At 37.2% G+C, this 13,850-nt stretch overlaps 1 protein-coding gene across 5 annotated transcripts in view; it reads left to right on the top strand.

Moving 5' to 3' along the window:
- The window catches only part of LOC145736662 (cholecystokinin receptor-like), a 25,682-nt gene extending 11,832 nt beyond the window's left edge, over positions 1–13,850 (top strand). For 2 of the 5 annotated variants that reach the window (XM_081991080.1, XM_081991082.1), the window contains exons 2-10: positions 2,512–2,780; positions 5,775–5,889; positions 8,401–8,598; positions 8,651–8,830; positions 9,012–9,217; positions 11,377–11,538; positions 12,765–12,855; positions 13,113–13,264; positions 13,513–13,850. In XM_081991080.1, the coding sequence (XP_081847206.1) occupies positions 2,559–2,780; positions 5,775–5,889; positions 8,401–8,598; positions 8,651–8,830; positions 9,012–9,217; positions 11,377–11,538; positions 12,765–12,855; positions 13,113–13,264; positions 13,513–13,704 (1,518 nt within the window). In that variant the 5' untranslated portion in view covers positions 2,512–2,558 and the 3' untranslated portion in view covers positions 13,705–13,850. Of the gene's footprint in view, positions 1–2,183; positions 2,294–2,511; positions 2,781–3,954; positions 5,237–5,774; positions 5,890–8,400; positions 8,599–8,650; positions 8,831–9,011; positions 9,218–11,376; positions 11,539–12,764; positions 12,998–13,112; positions 13,265–13,512 lie in introns of those variants that run through there. The other 3 variants (XM_081991081.1, XM_081991084.1, XM_081991085.1) reach the window with 3 other exon arrangements.

Below are 13,850 nucleotides of genomic sequence, written 5' to 3'. Positions count from 1 at the left end.
ATGGATGCATACTTTTTTTCTTTTAGTTCGGATGATTGTTTTTCAAAATCCCAGTTGCCATGAATAATCGAAACATTATTTGACCAAGGCCGCCTTCGTTTTCACTTCGTTTTTCACGTCACAATGACGTAATTTGACAGTTGCTCAAATTATAGTTTTGCTAAATTACGTCATCGTGACGTCAAAAACGCTCTGCTCTCGCTCCACGGAGCTTGAAAACGAATGCGGCCATTAGAGAGATATGGTAGAAAACTTTAATGACTGCTTTTTAATAACTCCAGGCTGTAAAGGTAAAATAAGGTCAGGCAGTGTTTTTACAACTTTGTAGTACTAGAGTCAACTATAAGACTGAGTTGTTATTTTAAATTCTAACCTAAGAATTGAAACGAAAATCGCCGTATATGATACGGAACTAACCGAAGTGCAATAAGGACTCTTTAAAGCCAAGCATGACCAAGTCTTAATTTACTAGTTTAGTACCACGTGGTTGCCAAATCAACCACATTTTCTTGAAACAAACGTCAATCACTGTTTGGCAACGTTGCCAAACTGACTGGTTTATATAATATAAAAAAAGTAGATATTTGGAGTATAGAGTGCTTAAATAAAGCAAATCGTGCACGTGTGCAGCTCGGTTTTGTTTACCGAACAACGTAGAGTGTGTTTACGGTGTCGATTGTCAGCTCGTTCTCGGTTTTGTTTGATGTAAATGCAGTAGGAGTTGCTCTGCAATATCTGTCCGACGTGATAAATGCTTGTTTATCGAAATAATAAAACTCTGTTTACGATATTTTATTAGTTTACATTGTTTTTCACCTCAACGTTGCCAAGAGCATGTTGGTGATCAAAATATAATTTAGGGGCAAACATCTTCTTACCGTTCATTGGTCTTACAAACTTACTAGGTCACACTGGCGGGCTTTTTGATTGTTCTTTGCTCAAATATGAATAATTTGGTCGATCTAATCTCGCAGTTTCAGCAAACTGAAAATTGCCTAAAAACACACACACAGTGTGCATGTTGTGTAACCAGGTAACTGACCTGTTAAATTGCACTTTTACTGGGTCAGTAAACTAAAAATCCTTATCGTCACCAAAAAAAACGGATATTATTGTTGGCATGCCATAATGCGAGCGAAACACGACCAAATTATGCATATTAAAGGCAAACAGATTGTATTTTACATGACGAATTCGGCTTTGTTTACGCTCGTCTGCTTGCAAAATGGCGAATATTCAAATTAAAAACCAAACTAATGCCCCCTTTATTAAAGGATTACCGGTGCGTGAAAAATGGCGTCGATTTCAAATTGCTCGAAACGTTTATTATTATTTATTAGTCAGTGCAACTAAATATTTGAGGAAAAACTAACTATGATTGAAAATTTAATGACAAACATTAGTTAACCCAATCCTCTTAGACCTCAAAGTGGGATCACTAATAGCTAGACATCAGAATGCTTATCAGAGCGGCAAGTCAACCGGTCTAGAATAGAAGGAGTTGTAATTACTGAGTGGGAGAGAGCCCGACACATTTGTTCTGACAGCCGAGCTGCCATCACGGCAATCAGTGCTGAGATAGTGCACTCCAAATTGGTTATGGAGTGCAAAAGCTGACCCAAAAGAACGACATTGTGTGGGTTCCGGGACATGCAGCAGCTGTTTCAAGAACGCTGGGACTGCGCCGTAGGCATGAGGCAGGCCAAAGAACTCATCAGTTGAGCCCCTCAGTCAAAAATACCTGCTGGAACTAAGCAGAGAGAACTTAAGGATGGTGACTGGCCACTGCCAGCTGAGACGCCATCAGTACTTGATGGGTATAACCGGGGATGCTTGGAAGAGGAAGAGTCGGCAGAATACATCTCAATGTGGTGTCCAGCCTTCACTCGTTCGCGGACAACCTTTCTGGGACAGTCTTTAATGACGCCCAGGACAATCCCTACCTAGCAGACTGGTTGGGTTTATAAAGTCTGCTCTAGCTATCAACAACCGGGACGTGACAAACAACAACCTCTTAGCTCTCTTAAAGCAAATTAACATCATAACAAAATCCATTCATTAACCACTTTCACCCCCAACTTTCATTATGCAAAAACTTCCTGAATTAATTGGAAAAGGGGTCCCTTAACAAATCCGGGAATAATACGTGCATTACCTAACGCCCTTTTGGTTTTTTGCTACAGATCTTCATTCCATTCTCTTGAAGCTTTATCACGAATGTAATACATTGATGAGGGATACGATTATTTTAATTTTTGATGAGATGAATTAGCTAAATGTGAGCCAGTTTCAGGTAATTTAATTAAAATTTACATACGTTTATGTATGTTTAATTAACATTTGATGTTTCATAATATACAAGTGCACAGCAATAACCTGTTATATTTACAGCAAATATTAATTTAAACGTTAAAAGTTTGGTTTATTTTATTTTTTGCTCCCTATACATTATCTTTTTATGGCATAATAACGGCGACACTGGTAAAATTGAATAACCCCCTTTTTTTCCAGAAAACTGACCGTTATTGAATTCGGGGGAAGAGAAGAAGCGAAAAACTATGAAACCTTCTTTGTACACCAGAATAAATAACGTTGGCAACATTGTTAATTTTAGCAACGTTTCGACCACGAACGTCTCCAGCGTTTTTGACAGCAAAACGATGATTCCCCTGTACGCGTCCGTATTTCTACTGTCAATGGTGGGCAACACTCTCATTTTGTTTACCTTGATGCGCAACAAACGTATGAGAACGGTCACCAATGTTTATCTACTGAATTTGGTGAGTATCTATGGCTACTAATTAAGGGTTTATCTATGTTAGTAAAACAATTTTGGGTCTTTTTGTCTGTCCGCCGTCGCTCTCGGAACGACGAAAATGTAAATTGTCCCCGTACCCAATTGAGTTACGAACTTTTGTTTGTCGAGTTAAACTCCGCACATATTTGTCTCGACTTTTCTCGGTTTAATTCCATCGCAACAGCTTAAACGTACAGACAGTTCGATTACTTTAATAAAATAGTTTTGTAAAAGCTCTCCCAGCCTGTACAGGGTTGGCAAACGTAAAAAAAAATACTAAATTGACAATTCCTATTGAAAAACAGTGAACTGAAAAATACTTTTACTGCATAGAGGTGACACGCGTTTAATTAATTATCATTAACCGTTGCATTTACTGTATGCTTAGCATGTTTGCTGCGCGTGAATACCTTTAAGCAGCGTTGCCAAATCTTTCTCTAAAACCACGTGATGTCTGTCACTATTGTCAGAATTGTCAAAAGTTTACTAGAATTTGCAAGAACTACATTTTAACACAGTTTTCGAAACAAGACGACTTTCTGAGATTTAACAGTTGTTTTGACAATTGTCACGACATAGTCTGGCTATATAGTCTTTTGAAATCACGTGACCACTGTCAATAACATCAAAACTGTCAAACTGTGCTCTAAACTTGTAAAAATCAAGATGCAGAAACGTTATCTTGTAGTATTTGATATAAAACGTGTTTTTGAGATTTATGACAGTTATTTTGATAATTATCACGTGACCGTCTAGCTAACTAGTATTCTACAATCTCGTGACAACTGTCACTAACGTCAAAACTGTCAAACTTTGCTCTAAAGTTGCTAAAATCAGGGTTTAGAAACGTTTTCTTGTAGTATTTGATATAAAACGTGGTTTTGAGATTTATGACAGTTATCTTGACAATTGTCACTTGACCGTCTAACTAAATAGTGTTCTACAATCACGTGACAACTGTCACTAACGTCAAAACTGTCAAACTGTGCTCTAAAATTTGGGTTTAGAAACGTTCTGTTTAGTATTCGATATAAAGAGTGTTTTCGAGATTTATGATTTTGACAATGGTCACGTGACTGTTTAGCTAAATTATCCTTCAAAACCACGTGATCAACAATCAATGATTACAGTTTCTAATATAATTAAGTTAATTCTCCTCATTCTATTCGTTTCCCCTTAAAATGATTCAATTAAAGCCTGTTCAACGTGCGGAATCGCTTTAGGTGGTATATTAATACATTATGGATGCAATTTCCAAGCTTCCATAAATTTAAAATCGTTCAGTTTTGATAATGAGACTCCCGATATGAAATCGACAGGTATACATTAAGAAACTCTCAACTTGTGCACAAATTTGCATTATATTTCACTCTTTTCGGGCGTTCTGAATTGTTTTCGATGCAAATCTGGACGCTTTTTATCGTATTTAGGTTGGGTTAGAATACTAAGCGGTAGTTTGGCCAGTACGCACTGGCAAAGACTTCCAGGACTGAGGCAGGCCAAAGATCTCCAAAGAAATCATCAGGAAGTTTAGTTTTGAACGCAACTGAGCACCAAGAGAGATCGGAGCGCAGAATCCATTCAAACATTGGGAAGAAATACCATAATATGGTATACGGACAGATGTAAAAGTCCCAAGGGGACTGGAGCAGGAGTCTACGGGCCAAGCACCAAATACTCCGAACCCATCAGCCAGTTCTCTAGCATTTTTCAAGCTTCAAGGTGTATTCAGTTTAACCTTGACAGGAAATACCGGAACAAGAAAATTGCGATCCTTTCCGATAGCCAAGCAGCCATCAAAGCGTTGAGCTCATCTAACATCAACTCGATGATGGTTCTGGAGTGCCTAGGTACCCTCCTCTGGGTTCCGGGGCACGTCGGAATAGAGGGTAACGAACAAGCAGAAAAGGAGCATCAGCACCACTGATCGGGCCAGAACCATTCTGCGGTCTTGGAAAAGCATATGTCCAGGAAGTAGTTAATAAAGCTGAAGAAGAAGTACTGACTGGCAAAGACTTCCAGGACTGAGGCAGGCCAAAGATATTAATCGAGCAAGATCGAAGACACTGATTAACCTCAGCAAAATCAGTCTCAAGACATTAACGGGTCATTGTCCACTCAGAGAACACCTAAGGAAGCTGGGCCTAGAAGAGGACAGTACCTGCAGGTTTTGCGGAGAAAAACCAGACCACATCTTGCTGGAGTGTTATGCTGTACAGAAGATTAAACGCACTGGGATTACCCCAGCTGGCTGTCGAAGAAATACCTCATCGAACAGACCCACTCAAGATCCTGAAATTCCTAAAGGAACTAAATCTTGAGGAAGAAAGGAAACCTTGAGATGGCAGAAGAAGATGGGGTACAATAAATCTAATCAGGTCGCAGTACATCTGTCCTACCATTACCAACCGGTAGTTTAAGCACAAAGACAGTTTAAGGGTAGGTTTTACCTTTACATAACCTTTAACTCCGTGTCGCTGAATCGACACTAAAAACTTTTGGCCGGATGTCCCTTTAGGGGAGTTTTGAGGTTGTGAATTTAAATCCCATTGAAAGCACCTCAAATAGTCGAAGGTTTGTCACAGTTTTAGGGTCGTTTCCCTTCCAGCTATTCATTTACTTTGTATTTAAGCAGTTTTGTGATTTTTCGAAGGATTCTTTGGAAACTGCACTGGTTTAAATAATAAAAAATTATGGTCGTTGTATATGTTTATGGATAGAGCGAAATAGGGTTTAATATCTCTTCCAGGCGACTCGGAAAATGACACTTTTACGAGCAATAAAAGCGAGGAATTAATCGGAAAAGCACATTTAATATTTGCCTATTTAAATTATCAGTCCGGTACCTGACTTTTATATTCGTATTTATTTTTCCTTAGAGAATTGTCAGGGATTGAATCGCCGCAATTTTTGCCATGTTACGTTTTTACCAGCTTTTCTTACAACAGCAAGTTCTACTTTATATATTCTGTTACAGGCTGTTGCGGACCTTTTGCTCGGCGTGTTTTGTATGCCCATTACGTTGATTGGTCAAGTCATTCGAAACTTCTTATTCGGACCGGTCATGTGCAAATTGATACCTTATTTTCAAGGTGAGTTTTTAAGGAAACACCATTTCATCCGGCTCGTTCTGTATATAACCGGCAATATTTTGCTTATGTATACAAATGTCTAGTTTCAAAAGGGATTCCGTGCGCTCCCTTTTCACCATAAATTCGGGGGACTTTTAGACATATTGCAAGGTCTGCAGTAAACCGTATGTAAAAGTTTTGCATTTGAAGCGAATTGGGCTGAAGAGTAGCAATATTTCAGGATTATGTACTCTTTAAATATACACAAGAAGTGTTAGTTTAGACCAAGAAAAAATTATTTAAAATCAGTTTCCAAAATGGTCGCCGTTAATATAGTAGGGACAAAAAATCCCTAATTTAGATTAAATTTTCGTGCATTTTTCCAGAAAAACGTCCATAACTCGCTTATTTGAAACACCCTATACAGGGTAATTCAAATTCGACCCTCACCATTGGGATCTCGGAAACTATAAGAGATACGAGAAAGTTTAAATTGGGGCAAAGTTGCGCAATTTAAAGCTCAACCAAATGCTGTTTTAAAAATTTTGATTTTCCGAGTACTTCCGAAGATATCCGAAAAAAACTGAAAATTTGATTTTTTGTTTTTATTTATTTCTAATCTTATTTGAAGAGATATTCCAAAACTAAAAGCACCTTTTCATTGCCACTTTTTCCTAGCTATTCGATGATGGATTCAAATTTGCCACACGACGTTTCGTTTTTTGGCAGCCATCATCAACTTTCTTTTTTCTTATGGGCGCCATATTGGATTTTTAGCCCACCAAATAGTACGTTTTATTCTGATTTTAGTGATGTATAATAACTTATGATTTGCTTCATAAATAACAAAATAATTCAATAAAAACTATTTTTACTTTAGTTATTGGCTTTGAGTTAATGGGCCGTTTTAAAAAATGTCATTATTTGACAGTACTTGTCAAACACGATAATTCGGACGATCATTAGAGCTTTTAGAGATTTTATCTTTGTTACCTTTGAGTGAATGAGACCTTTTATGAAGATTACTTGGTAGTACTTGTCACACGCAATTGGCCTGAACATACTTAGTCACAAAGGTGTACACGTGACTTAAACCGGTTTATTCACTCGAAGAGCTTAGGCCACTCGCTACGCTTGTGGACCTAGTTGTTCTTTTCGTGAATAAAAAATGGTTTAAGTCACTTGCTGTATAAATAACTATTAAATCACTCTGAATGACATTCGCTTATTTACATATGTAAACAAACAAACATCAATGTTACATCTAGGGGGCGCGGTGCAAATAATAGAACTGTAATTTTAGTTTTTTTTTTTAATATAAAAAGTCCAAATTTAATAAAATACTGTATAAGACACGTGACTAAACCGGTTTATTCACTCGAATAAATATGAATGAATAAAAAATGGTTTGTCACTTACTGTATAAATAACTACAAACTTGCACTTAACATTATAAAAAATTTAAATTTGGCAAAAAATGAAGTTCCTAAAATGATGATCTTTCTCTTGGAAACATAAATAAGCCTTTTAAGTTAGAGATAATGCTAACAAATCTCTTTTTCTGATTAACCTAAATAGTTCAGCAATGCTTGTATAATAATAACATTTTCTGCGGGGGTTTCTTTTCTAGATACATTTTTAACTATGATTGACGCTCTAATGATCGTCCGAATTATCGTGTTTGACAAGTACTGTCAAATAATGACATTTTTTAAAACGGCCCATTAACTCAAAGCCAATAACTAAAGTAAAAATAGTTTTTATTGAATTATTTTGTTATTTATGAAGCAAATCATAAGTTATGATACATCACTAAAATCAGAATAAAACGTACTATTTGGTGGGCTAAAAATCCAATATGGCGCCCATAAGAAAAAAGAAAGTTGATGATGACTGACAGAAAACGAAACGTCGTGTGGCAAATTTGAATCCATCATCGAATAGCTAGGAAAAAGTGGCAATGAAAAGATGCTTTTAGTTTTGGGATATCTCTTCAAATAAGGTTAGAAATAAATAAAAACAAAAAATCAAATTTTCAGTTTTTTTCGGATATCTTCGGAAGTACTCGGAAAATCAAAATTTTTAAAACAGCATTTGGATGAGCTTTAAATTGCGCAACTTTGCCCCAATTTAAACTTTCTCGTATCTCTTATGGTTTCTGAGATCCCAATGGTGAGGGTCGAATTTGAATTACCCTGTATAAGACTCTCGTTTTTTGCAATTTTTGCTCAATATCTCAGGAACGTTTCAGGTTAGCAGTCTGAAACTTTTACCACAAAATGCACCTCGATGGGATGCAACTTTTACCTTCCATACACTTTTTTGGTACCACGCACCGTTTGACCTTGAAAAATTAAAAACTAAAATTGTCAAGAGTTCTATCTATTTCATATCGCACAGTTGCGCAAAGTCTAGGATTCTGTATTCGTTCACGTTGGCAATTGCCTACTTATCCGTTCTCTAAACTGTTAAGGAATGAACCTGTAAGAGTAGAAAAAGCTTTTTCCACGCTTTTGCATATTAATTTTTTAGCTGTTTCGATATCTGTGTCAATATGGACGCTTGTTGCCATATCCATGGAAAGGTACTTTGCCATATGCAGACCGTTGACGTCCAGAAGATGGCAAACTAGAAATCACGCTTCGAAAATGATTTCGTTCGTTTGGACCGCCAGTTTGATCTGTAGCATTCCCATACTGTTAGTACAACAACTGCAACCGATACCCACAGGTACTATTTACTCGCTTTCAAATAATTTCCTTTTCGACTGGTTTTTCTGTAGGTCACAAATGCCGCGAACAATGGCCGTCCAACGACAGCGAACAAATGTACAACTTGTTCCTAAATGTGATCCTGTTTTTGTTGCCTTTGACCGTTATGAGCTCGGCCTATTTCATGATAGTGGACAAGTTGTGGAAAGGACTACAACGGGAAATGGAGCACAGTTCCTGTCAAAAACTCGGTAATTATTTCTGAGGGAGATTAAAGATGTGGGAATGTTAGGTTAGTCACAAGATACCAATCGGTAGATAGCGAAGTCATGTGAGCAACATCATTTGGCAGACTGACCGATGTTATCTTTGTCTAACTCGTTGATTTTTTGTGGTTTTTCTGCTAATGTGCGTAATTTTGAAATTTTCTAGTGTCGCACAAGTCAAACAGTTCTCCGAACCTAAACAACGCCCTAAAAACGAAAAACATTATTGTTTTTTCGGACCATGACAACGGTCGGGACAAGTTGGCAACCAAACGATGTCTACACTGTCGTTGTCCTAGTATCGGGGATTTGACGGAGACGAAACGAGCACCCGTCAATTATTGTCTCATCAAAGACTTTATGCAAGTTCCAGTAAGAATACATTTAATTTTTTTATTTCAAGTTAATGAAATAAGCAGCGCCATTAGAACTAAAATCGGGCCTAACCTAACCTAACCTGACATTGTAAATAATATGACACTGTCACTTCATATTTTTGCTAAATTCCTAACCAAAATCAATGTAAACAAACGGAGAAATGACAGCTGAAATGCCGGAAACTGTTTTCAAAACTGATCACCAGAGGGAGTGTCTCTAGTATCTTGAAACGCCTTGAATACTACACTCAAAAATGGCCAGAGGGAGCAAATACAGGGTGTCCCACGACGAAAGACCTCGATTGATATTGGAAAAAGTATAAATAGGAGAGTTTTGAAAATTTGGTAGGATACTGATGTGGGCATGCCCAATCCAACTAAAATATTTTCAAGATGGTTGCACTTCCGCTTATACCGGAAGTCGATCACAACTTTCTTATTTTAAATAGAACACCCTATATATTATTACATATTTGGATTCCTCACAAAATTCTGACCAACTTTTGTATAGAATGCCCTATGCCTATCTCTAGCCGTTTTCGAAATATTTGATGTTTTTCCAAAAAAGTGACAGTTGCAACGCTCAACATATTTTTGTACTATGTTAAAACCGTATTTCATTTTGCAATGCAACTTTGGGTTATTGTAAATAAAGGATCGTTTTATTAAACTGAGGGTGCGTAACGACTCATTTGTATACAGGGTCGTCAAAAAAAAATCATAAACTTGCCACTAAAAAAAATGAAAAATCTCAAGTTTTTTAAATGGAAATCCCCATTTTTTATGACGGAATCATTTTGAGCATTAAAAATTACTATAAGTTTCAATTTACTTGCCTATACCTAAATCCAACCCATTTCGTTTTATTTGAGAATAAACATTTTTTTATTAGGCTGCATGCTCGGCTGCATGGTTGGAATTAGCTGGTACTCTAGTTAGCCATGCTTTTGACACACGGTGATATTGGAGAACTGCAAAGCATGTTATGTTGAGCGTTGCAACTGTCACTTTTTTGGAAAAACATCAAATATTTCGAAAACGGCTAGAGATAGGAATAGGGCATTGTACACAAAAGTTGGTTAGAAATTGCAATTCCTACATTTGTATTATTAAGGATTGGTTTTGTTTTAATAGCTTTTATCTTCACAGATCCCGTATTCTTAAAATTTTCAATTATTTGCTTGACAGCTTTTCGTGATGGCTTTGGTTTTTCTGGATAACGAGCGGCAAATACCTCACATGTTCTACTCACAATTTTATCACATTTTCCGTAAATAATAAACAGATTTAAGTAATCTTGGTTTGAATAACGTAACCGCGACGGCATATTTGCAGTTGTCAAAACACTCAAAACTAGTGTTATTAACATGCCCTGCAGGTCTCCAATATCACCGTGTGTCAAAAGCATGGCCAACTAGAGTACCAGCTAATTCCAACCATGCAGCCTAATAAAAAAATGTTTATTCTCAAATAAAACGAAATGGGTTGGATTTAGGTATAGGCAAGTAAATTGAAACTTATAGTAATTTTTAATGCTCAAAATGATTCCGTCATAAAAAATGGGGGTTTCCATTTAAAAAACTTGAGATTTTTCATTTTTTTTAGTGGCAAGTTTATGATTTTTTTTTGACGACCCTGTATACAAATGAGTCGTTACGCACCCTCAGTTTAATAAAACGATCCTTTATTTACAATAACCCAAAGTTTCATTGCAAAATGAAATACGGTTTTAACATAGTACAAAAATATGTTGAGCGTTGCAACTGTCACTTTTTTGGAAAAACATCAAATATTTCGAAAACGGCTAGAGATAGGCATAGGGCATTCTATACAAAAGTTGGTCAGAATTTTGTGAGGAATCCAAATATGTAATAATATATAGGGTGTTCTATTTAAAATAAGAAAGTTGTGATCGACTTCCAGTATAAGCGGAAGTGCAACCATCTTGAAAATATTTTAGTTGGATTGGGCATGCCCACATCAGTAGCCTACCAAATTTTCAAAACTCTCCTATTTATACTTTTTCCAATATCAATCGAGGTCTTTCGTCGTGGGACACCCTGTATAGAAATTTGCAAATTTCCTATACATATTTATAGCTAATTTAGATTTCTTTTTCCTTTTATCAAGTCAAAGGTAATTATTTTTTTTTAGGTTGTCGGTCCATTAACAAAATCTGAACAATGTTCGCACCGAAACGAGGATACAACAAGAGCGAATAAAGACAATTTCGTCATCAAAGAAACCACTTACGCATTCGCCCGTCAAGGTATCAGATCGAATTACATCGACAGAAGTATCGAAGCGAAAAGAAAGGTGAGATACTGCTCGTTCTAACCATGATCGATCAATCCATCCGGTTTTCCGTTACGAATGTAATTTTTCACCGGCCTCGTACAATACTGCAACGTTGCCACTTATTTAACAAATACAGTTTAATAACGGTCTGTGCGATTCGAAATATGAAACATTTCAGGGCGTGGAAATCTTCTAACAAACGTGCGTGCTTGCGCAGCTTATTGTTTTGCGGTGCAATTCACTCGCAAAAACTTTCGCGGCCTGAGTAAATGAGAGTCGGATGTTTTGTTTCACTGGTTTTAATCAAAAACATTTCGAAAATTACCGTAACTCTATTATACCGTTCAGTTTTGTTGGTTATCCGGTTGTTTTAACACTGTATGTATGATGTAACAATGGTTGCATTCGTTTTTGACACTGACAGGTTGGTAGTGTTTTGTTAAATTACGTCATCTTGACGTTAAATTTGCTCGGCCACCGCCTACTACACTAGAGAGACCGTATCGCTTTTGTTTCCATGGCCTGCTCAACCAACACGTTTTGACACTCCATCGAGTGTGCCGAGCAAATTTAACGTCAAGATGCACCGCCTACCATACTAGAAAGCCTAGAAGGTGCTTGTCAAAAATTCCAATAAGGCGGGAATAGCCGATTTAGCAAATGCTAACAATTAGGCAGTTATCGCAGGGATAACGTTAAACTGCTATCTTAAATTTGACAGCTCATAAATCCGCCATTTTGACAGTTACCGAGGGTTATTTTTCGATCATTGTGTAGCCCGTGAATTCCTCTTTAAATCCCTTGTTAGAGAATTTTAGCAAATGCTAACAATTAGGGAGTAATCGCCAATCATAACTAGAGCGTTCTCGCAAGAAAAACCCTAATTTTGACAGCTCGTAATTCCGCTATTTTGACAGTTATTAAGGTCTAGTTTTGACAGATGTGTAGCCCGTGAAATTCTCTTTAAGATCCTTAATAGAGAGTTTTAGCAGATTTTGTTAGTTAAGGAGTTATCGCAGGGAAAACGAATTTGATTTTTCCCTCACAACTTGCAATCAACTACAAAAGTGACATTTTAGGCTTTCTAGTATAGTAGGCGATGCATCTTGACGTTGAGTTTGCTCGGCACACTCGATGGAGCGTCAAAACGTGTTGGTTGAGCAGGCCATGGAAACAAAAACGATACGGTCTCTCTAGCAACCTGTTCGCAACATTTTTGACAGATCAGTTTTCATTATTTGCAGGTTATTAGAATGTTGTTCGTCATCGTGGCGGAGTTTTTCATCTGTTGGACGCCCCTACACATTTTCAACACTTGCTACGTGTATTTCCACGGTAAGGTATACGAAAAAGTGAGTCCTACGGAAGTTTCTCTCATTCACCTGTTGGCCTACATCACTTCCTGTTCCAATCCGATCACGTACTGTTTTATGAATCGAAAGTTCAGACAAGCGTTTCTCGCCGCTTTCAAATGCCGGTAAGTATACTCGGAGCTATGGCATATTTTGTAGGTTAAACGTCACATCCAAGACATTATGATGTCATCTGTTGTACCTACTTTGAATTAATTTTTTTTTTTGTTTTACTTGAAGAACGCCTGCTTGCATTCGCCATTCATCCCCGACAGTTTCTAATATGGAGGGTAAGCACAAAAAGGTTCTCAAGCAGGGCGCTCCTAATTCGGAAAATTCCTGCAACGATTCCACGTTGTTTGTTGGCAGAATTAGCTACTCTGGACGATCCGGTAAGTTGGCAGCTCGAGGGATTCTTCGGTATTGGCGTTTCAAGTTGAACTAAAATCAGGCAACCCGTTCCTAACCTAACATTGTAAATAATATGACACTGTCACTTTATATTTGCTAAATTCCTAACCGAAATCAATGTAAACAAACGGAGAAATGACAGCTGGAACTGTTTTCATAACTGATCACCAGAGGGAGTATCTCTAATATCTTGAAACGCCAATTATTTTTAAAATAACTTTTTACGCAGAGCCAGAAGCGGAGGATCGTGTTTAGCAACGTTTCGGATCAGCCGAATTGCCCGTCCAGTTCGTCGGCCGCCACCTCTTTGGCGTTCGTAGAGGTGAATCCAGTGGACGAATCGTTCAGATACAAAATATCGTGGGTGAAAACGCAAAATTGTGCTCAAATTCATGATGGACAAGCCACAACCGCATTTTAACTGTACATACAAATCGAGTTGATGTTTGACAACGAAATTGTTTTCAAAATGTGATACTCTTGTTATTTTTTTAATGATTTACATTTAAATGCACACAAAAATGTACATATAATAGCCTAAGTGGTTTAATTAAATGATTGTTATTT

Source organism: Ips typographus, linkage group LG12 (assembly GCF_016097725.1).
Source record: "Ips typographus isolate SLU linkage group LG12, UJ_Ityp_2.0, whole genome shotgun sequence".
Lineage (NCBI taxonomy): Eukaryota > Metazoa > Arthropoda > Insecta > Coleoptera > Curculionidae > Ips > Ips typographus.
Note: the sequence above shows the minus strand (reverse complement) of the source record. Positions and strands in the feature narration are given on the sequence as shown.